Source organism: Gavialis gangeticus, unplaced genomic scaffold (genome assembly GCF_001723915.1).
Source record: "Gavialis gangeticus isolate Ggan-Ray unplaced genomic scaffold, GavGan_comp1, whole genome shotgun sequence".
In the NCBI taxonomy this organism is placed as follows: Eukaryota; Metazoa; Chordata; order Crocodylia; family Gavialidae; genus Gavialis; species Gavialis gangeticus.
In genome coordinates, this window is record NW_017729011.1 from 19,154,526 (window position 1) to 19,172,558 (window position 18,033).

Genomic DNA, 18,033 nt, shown 5'->3' on the forward strand with positions numbered 1-18,033 from the left:
ACTGACTGGCCTATAGTTTCCCGGGTCCTCCTTCCTCCCCTTTTTGAAGATGGGAACCACGCTGGCCCTCTTCCAGTCCTCTGGCACCAGGTATCAGTCCTCTGCCGGCTTAGGTATCTAAATGCCTTTGAAGCTCTGGCTCTAATACAGAATAATATGATCATTTCCTCTAGGCATCAGAACACTACCCTGTGCCTGCTTAGGTCTCCACATAGGAAGCAATTTCTATGCAAAAGAGAAGATGAGTGTGTTTTGAACTCAGCACTTTCCTCCCTTACTCAGGGTCTGCATTGTTATATTACCCCTTTGCCCCGTCATCCTTGACTCATGGACTCCTGTGTGCCCACAACACAGGGTCTTAGGCCTCCTTTTGCAGGGAACCTTAGCAACAACAACAACACTTCAGGCTTGCAAAACTGGAGGTCAGCGTCTGAAAAATCAAGCCCTCCGTCTTCAAAGCGGTGGCAACAGCATTAGCTGCAAAAAGGTACACCATGTTAGAAAACAGCCAGAACCAGCTTGTCAGGGACTCATTTTGCTGCAAACTTTTAGTAACAAAACCACAGAATGGATATAGCTGGAGAATGAGTGTAGGGTAGGAAGAAAGCTGCAAAAGCAAACTGCAGGGATTTTTTTTTTAATTATTATTATTCCTTCTACTAAGCTTCTGGCACCACCTTTTGGAATAGGACATTATGACATCCAAGCTGATGCTGTTTTTCTCTTTGTGTTTCAGCGGGCTCCTCTCTTTCACAGAACGATCAGGTACCAACAGAAGTGACTGAACAGAGGCCGTGCTTGCAGGGCTGGTTCATTAGTTGCTGATAGCGCTCACATCCCTCAAGCCATGGCACTTCTGTAAACCCTATGATGAAACTAAGGGTGTTCAAAGATGCTGCACTTGTCACAACTTGCAACCGGGTTTCTATGCTTAGGACCTTCCATCCTTGGGCCAGCTAAGTAGGCTGCGTGCATGTCTTGTGTGACAAGCACCTTGGTGAGGAGGACGGGAGCAGCAGTAGGAGCCCTGAGGGTGTCCACCATGCAGTGATGATGCGTGGAAGGATGGAGTAATAAATCCACACTGAAATTCGGAGGCTTGGGACGATCAGCTTCCCCATTCCAGTTCCCAATTCCCTCACCCACCTTACCAGTTACAGCCCCATGATCATTACAAGCCCTCCAAATCTGACACGTGCAAGAGGCAAAAGCATCCCCCTTGCCAGGGCAGAGCCAGCTCTGCCAGGCTTTTGAGTGCCAAGGCAGGTCAATTAAACCAATAGTGGCTCTAATTAGCACTCCCACCAGCTGTTTGAAGTGGAGAAGCTCAGGGGACATGGCCAGATTCTCTCCCGCCTTGGAGGACATCAAAGAAATCATTCCCATTCCTCCCCTGATGGCTGAGAGCCACGCACTGGGGACAAGCCAGGGGCAAGTGGAGCATGGAAAAGACGGGGTTGATCACTGCATGTGATGACCGTGGGATGTGAAGCCATTTTCCATTCCTCTCGCTCTGATCGGCGCACCGTAATGCTTTCTCTTTCTCACAGGGTCTAAGCTAATGCTCATCCAGGTTAAGCTGTTCCTCCATCTCTTTCATACGTGATCCTGGCCTGAGTGTCTTAAAGGGAAAACAGGACAGCAGGTGGTTTATCCTTTCCTGACTGGTCACCTTGTGTGGGTGGGCTGGACAAAACAACTGAATCATACTACTCCTACATGCAAACATAACACTTCCTAGCTCCAAATGAGGAGAATACCTGTAGAAAGTCAGCACAACCTTTGCAAGCCTCATCAGGGAGCAAAGCTGCTTTGACTGCATGTGGCAAATGCTACTGAAGTATTACCTGGTCCACAGACCGTGGACTTGATTCCAGTTTTCTCCAGCGCTGGGACTCTGTTTATAGCACCTTCAATATGCTGCATGAAAACATCCCAGTCCAGATCAAAAAGGCCAAAGGCGAATTTGTCAGATACCTGGTGGGGACAGAGGAAGAGAGCTGAGTGAGGAGGTTTATTTTATAACGCACACCCTTATTTTGGGAGCTCCTGATGGGCTGTTTCCTGTAAGGTGCCTGCTGAAGCCAGTGGGAGCTTAGGGATTGACGAAAAACCAGTCACAAGGAGCAACCTCAGGGCCCCTTGAAGTCAAAGGGAGTTTTGGCATCATCTCAGATAGTGCCAGGATTTTGCCAGAGCCCATGTTAACTGCTCAGTGAAGGGGCAGCCCCTTTGTGATCTTGCCCAAGGTCACTCCTGGGATCTTTGGCATGGGTGAGACTGGATTAGGGACTTTTGAGATCCCTCTCTCCTTGCTGGCCCCTTTCAAGTAGGTTTGCTTCTTGTGCAGACCTCTCCCAGATCCAAAGACCACCAGCTTTCAAATTGCATCCCACTCCACCCCCGGGACCCAGCTGAGGTTCAGTACAAAGGGTCCTGGTTCCTGGCTTTCAGGCGTTAATGAGAGCTCAAGGACTCATTTCTGCCCCTTCTTTGTCAAACCAGGTTTCCCAGGAATGTGTTTCATTTCTTATGAAAACCTCTCCTCACTGCTCACCTCCTCCCAGAAGATTGGATTTGACTCGTATCCGCCCACAGAGAGGGCATCGCCTTGGAGACGAAGATACACTGAAGCATCGTGATCTCGAACATTCGGCATATTCTAAAAATAAGTAGAGAGGAATAGCATCAAGCCGTGGCAGGAGAAAGCCAATCATGCTTAGTTGAGTCACCTGAGCAGCTTCTGTCCCAGGATCCTGAGCCAGTGGGCACACCAGAGCTGAGTGGAGAACCATCTCCCGACCAGCAGGGATGTTCTGGAGATTTGCTTTGCAGTGTAGTTATAAATTAACCATACAGGTAACCTAGTTATTTGTCCTCATGGCCTCATCCACCTTGTCTCCCTTGGGTCTCATTGCATAATCTGCCAGAACATCAAACCCAGCCCCGGCTTTTACAGCATGCCAGGTCCACAGTGCAAGGAGTGGAAGAAGCCAGCTCTGGCAGGTCACTCACTTCTGGCCAAAAATTGGCAAAAGGACCTGTAGCATCCTCTCCCAGCAATCCTACTTCAGCTGTATTCCTCTACTGGCTCCTTGCTCCTTTGCCCATATTGCCACCCCCTAACTCCATGCCAGCATGGGGCTGATGATATAATCACCGAGCTCCCTCAACAGGAGAGAGACACTAAGCCACTGTTGCACAGTATGGTGTTTATAACCGCTCTGATGATATTGTTGTATTTTTTTTAACCACAATGTTTTCCCTCATTATTTACAATCCCATATTCCCTTTTGAGTTTCCAACCATATGTTTGCACTGGCACGCACTAGTTTGTTACCTCTGGGTTGCTCAAGAGTGATGGCACTGAACACACCTAAATGGCATTGCAGGATTTAGAGACAGAGCGGACTTCCACAGTATGGCTGTGACCAGCTCGAGGCCCATGAGGGTTAAGCAGATAGCACTGCTTTATTTTAAAGCACGGCAGTTTCTTTTTGTGTGTGTGTGCAGACTTGGCAAACAGGCATTGAGAAGAAAGACTGGTGGCAGCCAGTCACGATGAATTAGCTTCAGTGCTGGGCCCTTCCTGAGCCCCCTGCCTGGGTCCTGGTTAGAGTACAGCTCAGACACCAGCAAAACAAGATTAGCAGCAGACATGATACATGTGAAGCTCTGAGGTGCGCACTGCCAGAAGGCAAAGGGGGGTTAAGCAGCTGCAGAAGGACTGGAGATGCTGATATGATTAAATAAGCTGAGTCTAATTTGCTAAGCAGGTTCCTCGTGTGTGCCGGCCCCAGACCAACAGAGCAAGCCAGGCCGGGCTGAATAGGAGCTGGTTTCTATCCTGACGGAGGCTGAAGATTAACCACTTACAAAACAGTCCCAAATCCACCCCATAACTCCTTCCCCCGAACGACCCCTGAGTGGCTGTGGAAGGAATGGAGATGGCACTCAATCAGTATAATGTGACTGCTGTGATTATATTAAACACGGCGATGGGACCATCATTTTCTAGGCGCTCCTGTACCAAGGCATGAGAAGATAGTCTGATGAGAACTGGCAGACTGGGGAACCAATGTGTTTCAATGCAATGTATGCGAAGACATATTTATTTCTCTCCTACCCCACCAACAGAGAAAGGTGAAAGGGTACAACAATCCAGTCTCTCATGCATGGAGAGCAGTGGACTGGTTTTTTTAAATGGTATACATGCAGATGTGGAAGTAGTACAAGTGGAATGATTATACTATATTATCCGCTAGTATCCAGTATTATCCACTAATAATTCTTAGCATTTTAATAATAGACACTGTTGTTAGTGGTTAGGGATACCGCCCTACAAAACCTATTCTCAACCCAGCCATTGACTTGCGAGGAAGCCTTGGGCAACAGACCTTTCCCCTCACATTGATGAAGAGGCAGACAATTGTCTGCCTCATCATCAATGTTAGTTGTAAACTCTTCAGGGCACGGACCATCTTGGAGCGTATTTGTGTGGCAGCACAAAGGGGGCCCAGTTTTGGTTGGGACTGCTAAAAACCGGTGTAATATAAATAACCATCTTATCTATAAATGACCCCTTAACATCAGCTGTCAAGGAATCTAAATGTAAAAATAACAGTCATCTTGGTCAAACACTTTGCAATTGCCTAAACTCTAGCCAGGATTTAGTATTGTTATGACACGACGTGAATGGTGAATGGTGTCGCAGCATTTAGGCTCCGACTCAGCAAAGCGTTTAAACACACATTTGCCTTAAGTATGTGTTTAATCAGCTTCTGTTCAACCCAATGTCTAAGCACGTGCTTAAATCTCTCTGAAATGTGAAAGAGAGGGCAAATGACATTTCTACATGCTCCAGGTTCAATTTTGCCCTGCTTTAATCCTCTCTGTAGCCCCACTAAGCCCTGTGGGCAGGTCTGTGGTAGAGCCAGCCCCTCGGTATCAATTTGGCTGATGCTTTGTGCAGGACTGGCCCGCCTAAACCTTCCCGCGTTTGAAGCCAGTATAGGTGGATGATCACTGAGGTTTCCTGAAAGACGCCCTTCTCTGTACAGAGCTCGTGTTGCCCAAGAGAGACATCTAGCTGCAAATGGAGGGATGAGCTCTGCCCAGGCAACATTTGTCTCTGAAAAGCTGCAGATTACTGCGCGGAGATGGTGCAGGCTCAGACACAACTGGGATCTGCTCACACGTGTGAAACAGGTGATGTGCTCTTTCCACGGCAAAGAGAGGGACCAGAGAGGGCGTTCTCAATCTCGCTGCTTCGTGATGCTCTTAAGTACCCACAGGGCACTGGGGGCAAATACAGCCAGGAAGCATTTGTACAATCATCTTGCAAAGTAAACCCACTCCGTGCAGGTTCTCTCTTATTTCCTTATTCACGCACATTTGGGGGTAGGAAAGGAAAAAAAAATGTTAGTGGCTTGGATCCTAAGATTTGGGAAAACGAGAAGTCCCCACATCCTGGCCCAAGTCTCTTCTGCAACATGCCCAGTAGCACATGGTGGGTCGCAAGCCTGCCAGGCACAGAAGAGGAGCAACGGACTAACCTGAATGCCCTCTATCCGCTCGGTCACCACATACGCATGATGCATTGCCACCAGGGGCACGCTGACGCCAGCCATCTGACCTAGGGCCTGGGCCCACACACCTGTCCGAAACAAGAAACCCGACTAAAATAAACTACCTCTTAGTGAAGACGAGTGTCCATCACTCAGGTCACCGCTGGACCTCGTGGGGGTCTTCAGGCAGAGACCTGCGGCTCAGAGAGCATTCAGACACCCACCAGATGGGTTTAAACAGGGAATGAGCCAGGCTCTTTGACTCCCATGCAACCCAAAACCAGTAGCTTCATCTGGGGTCCTTCCCCTCCCTGATTATAGCTGTGGGGAACCAAAGAGTGGCCCACATGCATCAGAGGCTAGACAAACCCTAGTAACCATTGGGACAGGAAGGGTAAGTGCCATCCTGGCACCGTCCCAAGGGGCAAGATCGATGGGTCAGCGGCTTTTATTCCCTACCTGCACAGTTCACCACGCAGGGAGTCTGGATGGTCCCATAGTTTGTTTCCACGGCAGTGACCCTCTGCACACCAAAGTCATCAGTTCTGACCTGGATACCGGTCACCGGGCAATTCTCTATTACCTGCAGACAGATAAATCACCTGTGCCCCTGGAGCTGGGATGACATGCCAGACCCATCAGACCACTGCTGTTGCCCAGCCCAGCTCTGCAGCCACGATGCTTCGTTCCTATCTAGGAAACACCTGACCGAAACAGATCATTTTCTTTCACTTCCATAAAATCATGACTGTCCCTGGTGGGTAATTAAATCCTCCTTTTTAATTAGGGGCTTCAATTACTTGCCAGCGCAGTTACTTGGGTGCGATTCTGAACTGCAGAGAGCTCTTATTATTTATTCATATTGTAGTAGCACAGAGGAGCCTTGGTCCTACACCAAGGTTGCAGGAAGGGCTGTACCCGTACACAGCAATATGATGATCCCTCACCCAAGGGGCATAGTACATGTTCCCAACTCAATAGTCTTGACAAAGCTGTGTTGGGATCTCTCTCATCTCATCTGTATTTCCCTGAGTCTTGTAGCGCCTTTACAAATCCAGTGCTAGCTCTCTACCCGATGAGATACAGGTGGGCTGCCCTTCCAGCCAGGCCAGTCAGGGCTGTATCCTCATCACCCAAAAGAAGCGCTGCTAAGCAGAGCACGACAGCTCAGAAAACACCTGGAGCTGGTTCATGAGTGTCATGGGGGAATTGTTTCATCTCTGTCATCAGAGGTGTCAAGAAGAGGTTGGATAAGTATTGATCTGGAATGATGTAGCAGTAGCTATGCCTGTGCTATGCTATGCTTCGCTGCCCGTGCTTCTCGCCCTGGCTGGTTGCTACAAGGGGTCTGGAAGGGAATTTTTCCCCCCTCCCGTTGCTACATGTGGGGGCTTTTTGTCTTCCTCACTGGGTGGTGGCTGAAGCCCAGGCTGGAGGTTTTGACTGGGGGGCCAGTTACCAAAGCGCCTCTGGCAGTTGCTGCCCTGGTAAGTGTTGTGCAGGTACCAGCAGGATCCACCGTGCCATCCTTAGGGACGTAGAGCGTGCCATACAGATCATCCACATTCATCAGCGGATACAGGTCCTTCGTTTCTGCGGGGGACAGGACATAGGACTCTACGCCATACACCTTGCCCAGCTAAAATGAGATACAGAACAGATGTGTTGGAGCAAGCAGGATAGACCGGTGATGTGTCTTCAGTTTTCTGCACAACAACCGCCAGTAATAATGAGACAACACAATGCACCTCTGGGTCCCCAAAAGCTATGAGCAGACAGCTACGAACACTGCTGCAGTGCGGCTCTAACTGGCTCCTGTGGGATTCCCAAAATACAGAACGTGGCAAATGCCTCTAGCAAGCTCCCACCCTAGCGAAAAAGATAGGGCCCTCTTCCTATACAGCTGTGCAACATATGATGTACTAAACATACATTATTTTGATATGTATGTTATGAATGTATGGAAAAAATTATGATGTGCTAAACAGAAATGGGAAAAACCTCCAGGGATAGGTTTGGTTCTGCAAAGCCCAAACTGGGGATGCGTTTGATTTGGGGATCTGTATATCTAAGACCTATGTATCTTTTGCATACATAAATATATGTGTGCATGTGTGCATACACACACCACACATGCACACACACAATATACAGCAGGGCACGAGGATACCTAATGGGCCATGACAACATGCATTTTTCCTGTACTGGGGAGGATGATCACTTGTGAAACCATGATTCCTGGCGATCCTGCCCAGAGAGCTGCTCCCTTTCATTTCATTACTGAGAACAGCATAGAGGTTTTGTTGGCTTTAGTCTTGTGACTCTCAGCTTGGCAGCATGGGAGGCCTCTTTCACCATGCATGCAGTAGCCACCAGTGGCATTGGTTTCTAGCCAAAACCACCTCAGCTATAATCCAAGTCTGCGCTAGCACCGCACAAGATAACGATGGTCTGTGCAAACTCGACTGTTAGGAATCACAAGGTGAGCTACAGCCACCTTCACCTCTCTGGGGTCTCTGATCCCCACTCCCACCTCTCCCCTTCCTCAGTTCATCATCGCTGTGCTTTTACAGACAGGGCTCGACTCTGAAGCCTGCTGAAAGCAATGGAAAGCCTCCCTGGGACCAAGGCCGCTCCATGTACCCGAAGTGAGCCCCCCTTCTATTCCCAGCCTCTAATCCCGACTCTTCCTGCCCTTAGAATAGTGCTGCAAAACCTTCTCCTTTGATAAAGCTTTCCCACCATCACCTCAACCTATTACCTGCCCCAACCAGAGCTACTGATAACTTGCCAAGGGAACCCCAAGAAATTCCTTAGGGACTTGGCTACTGGCAAGTTGGTTTGGGTGGAAGGTGCACAGATACCGCGTGGATGGGCAGCAGTGCACACCCCCCAAATAACTAGACCTCCCCAAAATCCCTTCACGCAGCTAGCGGGTAACATCCACCCCGATTCATTTGGACAGGAAGGCAGGACGACTCCGCTTACAGACATGAGCCTCTTGTACTCGTCCAGCCGCTGCTTGCTGGAGGCGATGAAGAGCCCGCCGTTTTGGATCCAGCCTGTGTGCAGACCTGTCTCCTCCTCAAGGTCCCGGCTAACCACGTTGCGAGTGTGCGCCAGCAGCTCCACTTCCACGTCGCTGGGGCGCAGCTGCCACAACAGACCTGGGAAGAAACCACAGAGAGCCCAGGAGATTTGGGCTTCACCCCCTCTTCCTTGGGGTTGGGGTCCTAGCCCACAAGCCGGGCAAGCAGCTTCTATCTGGGGAACTGCAGGATTATCCAAAAGGAGCTCTAGCAATGAGAACAAGCTCATCCCTGACCTGCTCACCATCCCCGAGGCAGGTCAATAATGCAAAATAACTGGGTTTTTGGCTTGATGGAGGAACTGAAAAAGTAAAAAATAATTGTTCTGGGTCCCCACAAAATGATTCCCCCCCCAGGTTTTTTCACTGAAATAAACTGTCTGCAAACATTTGTTTCTGGATCAACTAAAATGCTTGCTGTGACTTGGGCGGTGGGGTGGAATTACTCCATTTTTGGAGAGGACTCTAAGTTTAAAAAAAAAAAAAATAGAAACAGAGGGAAATTACAAAAATCTTTGACAGGAAAAAAACCCATCACATTTTTTTACATTTTTTCCCCCAGCCAGAAACAGAGGCAATATGGCTCAACTTCAGAAAGGTTTTGAACAGTGTCCTGTGTTAGAAAGGTATTCTCCTAAGGTGGGGAAATATGGTCCAGATGAAACTGCTGTGAGAGATGCCTGTCTGGGTGGGAAATCACGCTGTATGATGTCCTGCAATGTTGAACTGGGAGGAGTCATCACAGGGGCTTTCACTGTCTGGGGTCTGGCCCCATTCAAAACCTTTATTAAATACCTACCAGACACTTTCAATATCTGTACCTGACACCTAAAAAAGCTGCTAAGCGAGTCCTAAGCACCAGCAGCACCCAGAGCTCCCACTGACACTACAATGCGGATGACTGGCCCTCATCATGGGAGAAAAGCCAGGAGACAAGTTGGCTTGTGGGTGGACAAGCCCCCCAAGCCTTCCTCTGCACCTGTTTTTCTATGGCAGCTTGCACGAGAGCTGATCCCCACAGACCGCTCCACTCACCTGCCGTGTGCCAGGTGGTCCCTGAAGTCAGACGGTCTCTTTCCAGCAAGACTGCATTGGCTACCCCCATCTTTGCTAGGTGGTAGATGGTCTGGCAACCCAAGCTGCCTCCACCCACCACCACCACGTCAGCCACCTTGGGGAGCGGCTTGGTGGGCCCTTGGGCTTGGGAGCTTTCGTCCTTCAGGGTCTTGTGGTAGGGGACGCTCTTCTCCGTGGTCTGGGCCGTCGCGCTGCTGAAACACCTTCGGCAGAGGCTTCTGGCGGTGGCTGGCATCTGGAGGGAGGCAGCCATTCGGAAGGTGGAGCTCAGGTGGGCCATGGTGTCCTGCAAACCGACAGGCAGCTTTCAGCAATGTGAGGAGCTATTTCTGCATGTGCCGGCAAAGCAAGAGGCATAACAGCACATTTGGCACCCCAAGCGGAGATGCTTTTGAACAGAGGCCTCCAGGGTTGGAGCTCTAAACGGGCACCCGGGGCTACTGCTCCCCGTGGTCTGCCCTGGCTGTGCTACTACCTCACACCCAAGGTATTCACGGCTGCTTATAGCACCATTGCATGTGGGAACCCAAGTCAGGGGCTGGGATATTATCAACAGACCCAAACCAAAGTGTCTACCTCACGTGCAGTGTCACAAGGTATAAAAAAAACCCTTCATGGGCTGCAAAGGGGCTGTGGCAAGTGCAGTCAATCAGCCCCAACCTGCTGCAGCTGAGCAATGGAGCGCGGACCAATTGCTCTCTCCAGAGCGGGGTAGGACTGTAGCAAGACAAACCCTCCTGAAGGAAAGGTAAGCCTGAGATGGGGCTGTGTGGATTTTATCTAGGGCTTTATGATGGTTTTCATGCAGGGGGCTGAGGGAGAATGCGGGTGGGAGCCCAGAAGGACAAACCACCTCAAAAGGGATGAGAGTTAAGCCTGCTTGGGATCAGCTGAGCTCTATCTTGCTTTGTGTTGGGCTGGTGATTCAGGTCTCTGGCACTTTGGGGAGTAAGGGACGTTGGAGGTGGGAATGAGCTTTTGTAATAGCCTGGCTGGAGGGATAGGTTATATGGCACCAATGCTGCTGGGGAAACAGAGGCAAAGCTGCTGCACCGATGAAGTCTTGCCTGGGAGAAGTGCATGGGTGTGGGGAGCAATGTGGCCAGGGCCACAGCCTGTCACTCTACGTTGTAGAGGCTTTCTGGAAAAAAGTTGGGGTGGATGGTGGCATCTCCCTGAGCTCGCCTCCTTAGACCCCCCTCCCCACACACACACACACACACACACACACACACATGCGTGTGCACCATGCCTGGCTCAATGCAGTGGCATGGGCTCCTGCCAGGGAGAGAAGCCTGGGTGGACACAAGCTGAGGCAGCTGCTCACATGTGTGTGCAAAGTGAGCAGAGGCAGAAAAGAGGCTCTTCCAAACTCTTCTGTGAATATTGCCACTTGTCCTGGTCGAACTGGTCATTGTGGATGGGGCAGTGGCCGTCAGAAGCGGGGACTGGGTAATGCTGCGGAGGGAATGGACGTCAGAGGCACGGGTCCTGCTCTGGGCTGTTCCCACGACTCACCGTGTAGCCAGGAGAAAGTGCGCACTTGGCCCCAAGGGGTAAGCCAGGGACGGGGGGCAGCAGGCACGTCACAAATTAGTCCCGCACCCTCCTCAAGTGCCACTCTGATCCTCTTCCCCTGCCCAATCTGCAGCTCTGATGTTTGCTCCCCGCCCAATCTGCTGCCCATCCCCTCCTAGCCTGTTGTGTGCCACACGCCAAGGCTGCCCATGCCATTTGTGGCAGGTTGCACTGAGCTATGGTGTGAATATAGAGCACGGGCACGCTCCACCATCCTCAGTTAACTTATACTGCCTGCAAGAAGGGGAGAATACTACTATCCTGTTCGGCCCCAAGGAAGATGGGAGAGGCTGTGACTATTCACTATTTAGCACCTCTCTCACCTGTGGTGACTTGTTGGTCTGGATCTCCCACATTTCCCTAGCTTTTATTTTCCTGCTAGTTGCCTGTTCTGTTGGCTTCAAGAGGAAGCAATCCTCTCAACCAGTGACTGTGGGAACCCAGGTGAACATTTATGGACTTCAGCCCAAAACTACAGAAGGGGATTGGAAACTGCAACACGGGTTTGCAGAGGGAAATCTTCCAGCTGAACATGGTCCTCTGAAACAGCTGCTGCCCAAAGCAAATAGCAATGCAGTCCCTCTTGCTTTGACAGAGATCTGCTAGAAATACACATATTTTGGGGGGAAAAATGCTAAAACCCCTGATCCACGTGCTCTCTCCGCCTCAGAAACCAAAAGACGGATAAAAAAGGATAAACTGTAAAAACTGTATCGCATAAAAAACCCCCACCACAGGATATTTTTTTATAACCCTCAATTTTTTTTTTATTTTTTTTGGTGGGGGGTGACTGGTCCCTGGTTTTTGGATAGCTGGGATTGGCAAGACTGCCAATACATGCACTCTATCTAGTGAAGGCACTTCATTCCTTGTACGTGGGCATCCCATGGCCATCACAAAAAGGGTGGGATTTCCCCATATAAGCAAAAGATTGTAATCTCTGACCCCAGAAAGACTCCATGGCATGGGGGACAGGACAAGCTACATACCCTCCAGTGGGGTATCCTCCTTAGTTCTCCACCCCCTGCCCCTAAATACGCATGCATCTGCCCGTTCTGTCTATTCAGGCTGGGTGCTGCAACAAGGATCGGACCCTGTCTTCGGGGCCTGTCTGCATTATTTTAGCTCTGGGATCAGATGCCAGAACTGTGCCCCTACTCACCCCTTGTGTTAAACTTTCCACTGAGTAAACAGCTCTTAATGTCTCTTGCCAAGTCAGCAGAGCTAAGGCCAGGGAGTCTGGGGTCGCTGCTCCCGTGGCAGAAACTTGCTCCTCAAGTCAGAAAAGTTTCAATCCACTTTGTGCCGAGCAACGAGCCAGGTCTTGTCCACACAATTCCAAGACGTTCTTCCCTTTGATATATCACACACATACACGCACGCATCTATTCCTGCAAACTGGTCTAAACAAACTTCCACAGCCTCAGGGCATGTCTTTCATTGCAAAGACTCTCCTCCCTGAAAAGGAACTTGCACCGCTCGCTCGCATCCACGTTTCCCCGCTGCTCAGCCAGCCCGGCTGTGCCCTGCAAGCCCAGCTTCCTGGCACGGCTGCTAGAAACAGCTGAATCCCTTTACCTGGTCAGAGGGCTGTTCGGTTCTTGCCGCCTTCCTTTGTCAGCGTGGCTCGCTTCCTCTGACACGCAGGCTCCGCTGCCACAGAAACATTAACCAGGGGTTGAGGGAACCGTAGCCAAACTGCTGGCCAGCTACAACTATTCCCAGAGTCCAGATGGCTGTGGGAAGGCAGGAGAGCATGTGCTGGCTTCCATATCGGGTAGCTCTGCTCGGCACGCCTCCTCACACACACACATACCAGATGGATGTGGCACTGTCCTCAACCGCAGAGCCTGACAAAGATCAGAGAGGTTAAAAATGGAAAATGCCTATTAAAATTACCTAGTCTCCACTCCTTTTGATCACACCACAATATACACTGAAGAGCCCAGATGGGAACTGAACCCGGAGCTTTTCCAGGTTAGGAGGCCAGCGTAGCACCCCCAGGCTTGCCCAGAGCTATTTGAGCTATTCAGCTCCCTGCCATCTGTTGTTGCCATAAAGGGAACACAAGAAATGAGAGTCACACTGGAACCTTCAATGCAGTTTTCCTGCTGTTAAAGTACCCCTCGTGTCCTGGGCATTTTAGCAGAGTGAAATTAAAGTGCGACTCAGAGATGAGTTTTTAACTGGAAGCGAGCCTGAGCTGAAAAGTCGAAAGATGGGAGCCCACCCCCCGCAACTAGTGCATTTCATAGATATCTAGACCTTCCATTTTGTTCAGCATCCCCCGAACAAAGGGGGTTTGTCAACGCCCCAGCGAGGACCGATCTGGTCCCTTCTCCAAAAACGAGAGACAATATACAATAACTTACAGGAGACCCTAGATCTTGCTAGCCGGTAGGATACTGAGAGGGAAGCCTATGTAGCAATGGGGATGCATTCACAGGGGGGGACGCCAGCCAAAAAGTGATCCAGGGCTCGATACACATAATAACCTACAAGGCTTGGGTTGATCCCCAGAACCATCCCACTCCCCTGCTCCGTTATTCTTCTAGGGTTTCCATTTGCTAAATATATTGATATCTAGAGATTAATTGGAGTAGCAGAGTATAATCTGCCCCACACTGGGTTTAGAGGTGACTGCCTATGGAAGACCATACAACCCAAGGTATGTGTTATAGCAGCTAAAGATGCTCATTAAATTCAGAGCCAATCTAGGTGCCACAGGAGTGTGTTTTCTGGTGCTCTCGCACCAATGTGTGCTTAAAGGAGGCACCCTGGGTGGGAAAAACAACAGGTAATTGCTGGCAGTCAGTCTAGTGTAGACAGGGGCTAAGCCGATTCACTTAATTCTACATAAGAGAAAACAAGCCGGTAAATCAGAGAAGGAAACAATTTGTAAAAGAGGGGCAGGGAGTTTTCTAGGTCATGCAAAAGCAGACATGGAAAATAGTTGAGCATGATACAAAACTGCAGCTCATTGTAAGATGCACGAGGCTGGAAATGCATGGCAGCATGACCACGGCCAGAGCTGGAGCGCCTGTCCCTTTGTCCCAGTGCACTGGGACAGCCTGATCCAAGCCTAAGAAAGGCAGAGCTCAAGCAGCCTCCAACAGCACCTCAGATCCTCAGGAGACTCAGGTGCTTTGGCCAGCTACTCCCCTTGTTGGTGCCTTGGTTTCCCCATCTCTAAAAGAGGGTTTGCAATATTCTCCCACCGCTGCACAGTGCTTTGAGATCACTGGCTGGGAGCAATGGAAGTGCTTCTGCAGGCACTGGCCCAGTATGGGTCTCCAGAGTGCCCAGGTGCAGCACGGTTGCAGTGCAATGATTTCCCAGGCCCCCGTCCCTCTCAGCCGTGCAGGTCCAGTTAGCAACCTTTCCTTGCATTCATGGTCGGCCTGCATCGCTTGCATGAGTTCATTGTGCTTTACACTCTTGCCTGCTAAGACAGAGGAGGGGGGGAGGTGGCTGCACGCCGGTCGCTGAGTGGAGAAGAGATGTGCAGGGCGTGTTTGAGGCAGAGGGAGGAACTTACTCAGCAACCAGAGCCGGTGGCTGTTCCAGCTGTGCTGCAGAGAGGGCTCGCTTTGCCTTGAAGTGGGACCTACTGTTTGCTGATCACAGGCCGACTAGGAGACAGCCCTAACCAGCAGAATCTGGGTTTGCTCGTTAGCCGAGGCACCACCATGTCCAGGAACACGGGCCTGGGCTTGTCCTGGTCAAGCTGGAAGTTGCTATTGCTCCCACCTTGTCTCACTTATAACCACCAAGCTGAATAAACAGGCTCCGGTGCCTAGTATCCACAGCTCTGGCTGTGAAAAGTGGGGTGTCCCTTCTGTTCCATCCATCAGAAACTCCCAGCAAGTCAGATTTCTTCCTTCTCCCCATTCAAAATCTTCTATGAAGTCCACTGATGCCAACCTATGTGGGTAAAACTGCTCCTACTCCATCCTTTACCTCCCACCGCCACCCTTACATAACCCCCAGCACCTTGCCTAAAAATGGAGCCATTCTATTAGGGTAGGTACTTGCACCGTCCTAGCGCCGTCCCCTCTGAATGCTTCCCAGGAGTGTCGCATGGCTTCGCTGCCACTGAGAAGCCAAGGCTGGGGGATGGAGGGGTGTTCAAGGAGTTTACGACTGAAGATACCCCTGGGGGAAAGCTTAGACTGAGAAGCAGGTTTAGTGCTTACCTGGGCGTGCTTCCAGGGTAAGGGCATTTCTTACTTCTGGCAACAAGTTTCAATGGGAAAACATCTGTTCCCCGCAGTCTGGCTTGAGTCTGGCTGAGTGCTGAGGATGCAGGTCATCAGGGATGGAGCATGGGCGGTGTCTTCTCCTTGCCTAGGGGTGGGGTGGTGCCACTTCCATGCACCATACGGTGCACTGCACTTCTTGCTTGGTTTGTGTGTTATAAGCTGGCACTGCAGGAATCCCAGAATCAGCTCAAGGGGATCGCAGATTCTCATGTTGTTAGGGAGAGCGCCAAGATCCTGAGCGAGTGACGGAGTTGTATGGGCCTGCATTTAGTGCCCAGCTGGCCAGGCTGGTCCACAGAACAGGGTGACAATAGCTGCGGAGCCAGCGAAGGCAGCTGGAAGGATCCCTCAAAGCAAACCTGAAAGTAGGGTTGACCCCTATCTGCCTGCAAAGCATCTTTTGCAATGCCCCCCACCCCTACAAAAACTTGGCAGCAGGTGACGACTGTGAAAGTCAAGCTCAGGTGGATCCACTCACCAAAGTTAAAATATTGGCAACTTCATAGTGCAAGAGGATGCAACTTTGTGGCTGGACCTTCGGATAAGAAATAACGAAGCATCACTTCCAGCTTTTCCTGCTGTATTTATGATGATTTTAAGCAGACTCCTGTGTGTCTGGTATGTAACTGTGTGAAATGTCTACCCTTGAGTAATTGGTAACTATTTCTTTTCAATAATTCGTGTATATGTGCAGGAAGAGACATTCTCCATCTGGGCTTTGATAAGTGTCTCCGCCTGATTTACTCTCGTTTTGCCTCAGTGGTTCCCTTGATCTTCCAAGGACAACTCTTTAGAAAGGCTTTGTGTTTCTCCCGGTCGTTCATCTATTTCCTGATATGTTCCAACTCAGGAGAGATTGATAACCTCCTGTTACTGAATAAAGCAATTCAGGCAAAATTGGGCCTTTCCGATAATAAAGAACGAACAGTTGAAAACAGGACCTTCCTGTTTATCGCTTGGGCTTTTCTGTTATTTGGTTACAAAAAAGCTTTGAAAACCTGGAGTTAAAAGTATACACGTCAAACAAAAGGGCTAACAAGCCACGCTTCGAGAATGAGAAATCATTCGGACAAGAATGGCTGCTGCGCCCAGCTGCTCTTCTGGTGAACACATCCACGTGAACAAAACGGAGACCACCTCTTTGCCTGCATCAGTGAGACAGCATCACTTTTACGGCTAAATCTGCTGGGCTTTGCTTTGCTTTTGGCTCATTGAACAGGGAATGCTTGTAGTAAAAATAAAGCCTGTGCGTCATTCGTTGAACAAGTCGTCGTGTCAAGCCTTTATACGCTAGTCCTGCATCGCATTTCATGACTTAACACAGGGACACGCCACTGACTTGCATTCTGCTGCCCCCAGCAGACGCTCCCTGCTCATAAAAGTCGGTAGTTCAACAGCTGTTGCAGGTCAGAGGACTGAACAAAGCAACAGGGATATTATTTTCCAGAACGATTTATGATTAATATATGCACTTCAGAGGGGTGCATATTTGATATTGTTTGCAGGGACGGGGAATGCCGTTATATGGGATCCAAGTGGGATTTCAGCAAAGACCGGGCAACGCTAGAACCTGTCTCATATATGAACAAATGCCCTATCTGCGCATTGGCAACACAAAATTACCTGCGAGGGGAAATGCCATGCAGTGGGACTGGTCGAACCAAGGGGACTGCTTAGACAGAGATTCAAAAGGGGAAGACGTGATGTCACTGACGATGCACCCGCTTTCTGAATTCACAAAGAAAATAGAAACTGTTCATAGGCGGATAAGAAGGAAAAGGTTAACTGTCACAGCACAGCAGGCTGTGAAAAAAGGATTGGTTGCTTCATGGGAGAACAGGAACATCCAGCATTTGAGCAAGAATATAAAGTAAAACATGTGGAAGGGGTATGAACTCTCACGTTTCACGACATAAGCCAACTTTGAACTGATTGGGGCCAAGAACAATTTCCTTGGAGGCAGGTTATTTCACTGGGAACTACTGTATCATCTTCTGAAGACACTGGCATTGGCACCCCGTGAAGACACGATAAGAGAGCAGCTGGGCGAGGAGTCCAATCCAGTTGGTAACACATTTCCAAAGCACTTGAACTAACAAAAGGAGTTGAGAAACAAAGTCCAAGGTGAAACGGATCCTCTTAGGCAGAAAAGAATGCATGTTTATTGGCAGTAAAAACCATGATTGGGAAAAAAAATGTATCAAGAAAACTACATTTTATTTTTGTTGTGGAATTTACTTTGATGTACTGTAACTTAAAAAGATCTGGAAAAACCACATGCAAAAGGGTTTCTAAGTAGCAGCTAAAGTTTCTATTCCAGCATTAACAAGCTACTCCAAATGACTTCCAAATTCCCCGCTATAAACTATTCCATAAACAACCCTTTTATCTTTTAGATCCCCTCTCCCCGCCCCTCCTATCCCAGTTAGTGCAAAGGGAAAAAAAAAAAAAAAAAAAAAAA

The 18,033-nt window shown here is 49.6% G+C and overlaps 1 protein-coding gene and 1 long non-coding RNA gene across 2 annotated transcripts in view; one reads left to right on the forward strand and one right to left on the reverse strand.

Moving 5' to 3' along the window:
• The window catches only part of SARDH (sarcosine dehydrogenase), an 82,632-nt gene extending 70,045 nt beyond the window's left edge, over positions 1-12,587 (reverse strand). The window contains exons 1-8 of the mRNA XM_019510768.1: positions 12,473-12,587; positions 9,691-10,018; positions 8,556-8,734; positions 7,027-7,206; positions 6,027-6,150; positions 5,556-5,656; positions 2,558-2,662; positions 1,848-1,977 (exon numbers count right to left, since the gene is read on the reverse strand). Coding sequence (XP_019366313.1) covers positions 1,848-1,977; positions 2,558-2,662; positions 5,556-5,656; positions 6,027-6,150; positions 7,027-7,206; positions 8,556-8,734; positions 9,691-10,012 — 1,141 coding nt within the window. The 5' untranslated portion in view covers positions 10,013-10,018; positions 12,473-12,587. The remainder of the gene's footprint in view (positions 1-1,847; positions 1,978-2,557; positions 2,663-5,555; positions 5,657-6,026; positions 6,151-7,026; positions 7,207-8,555; positions 8,735-9,690; positions 10,019-12,472) is intronic.
• Positions 12,588-14,800: 2,213 nt separating this feature from the next.
• On the forward strand, positions 14,801-18,009 carry LOC109293015. The gene is made up of 2 exons (XR_002096223.1): positions 14,801-15,333; positions 16,267-18,009. It is a non-coding gene; the product is annotated as an uncharacterized LOC109293015 (long non-coding RNA).
• Positions 18,010-18,033: the final 24 nt, after the last annotated feature.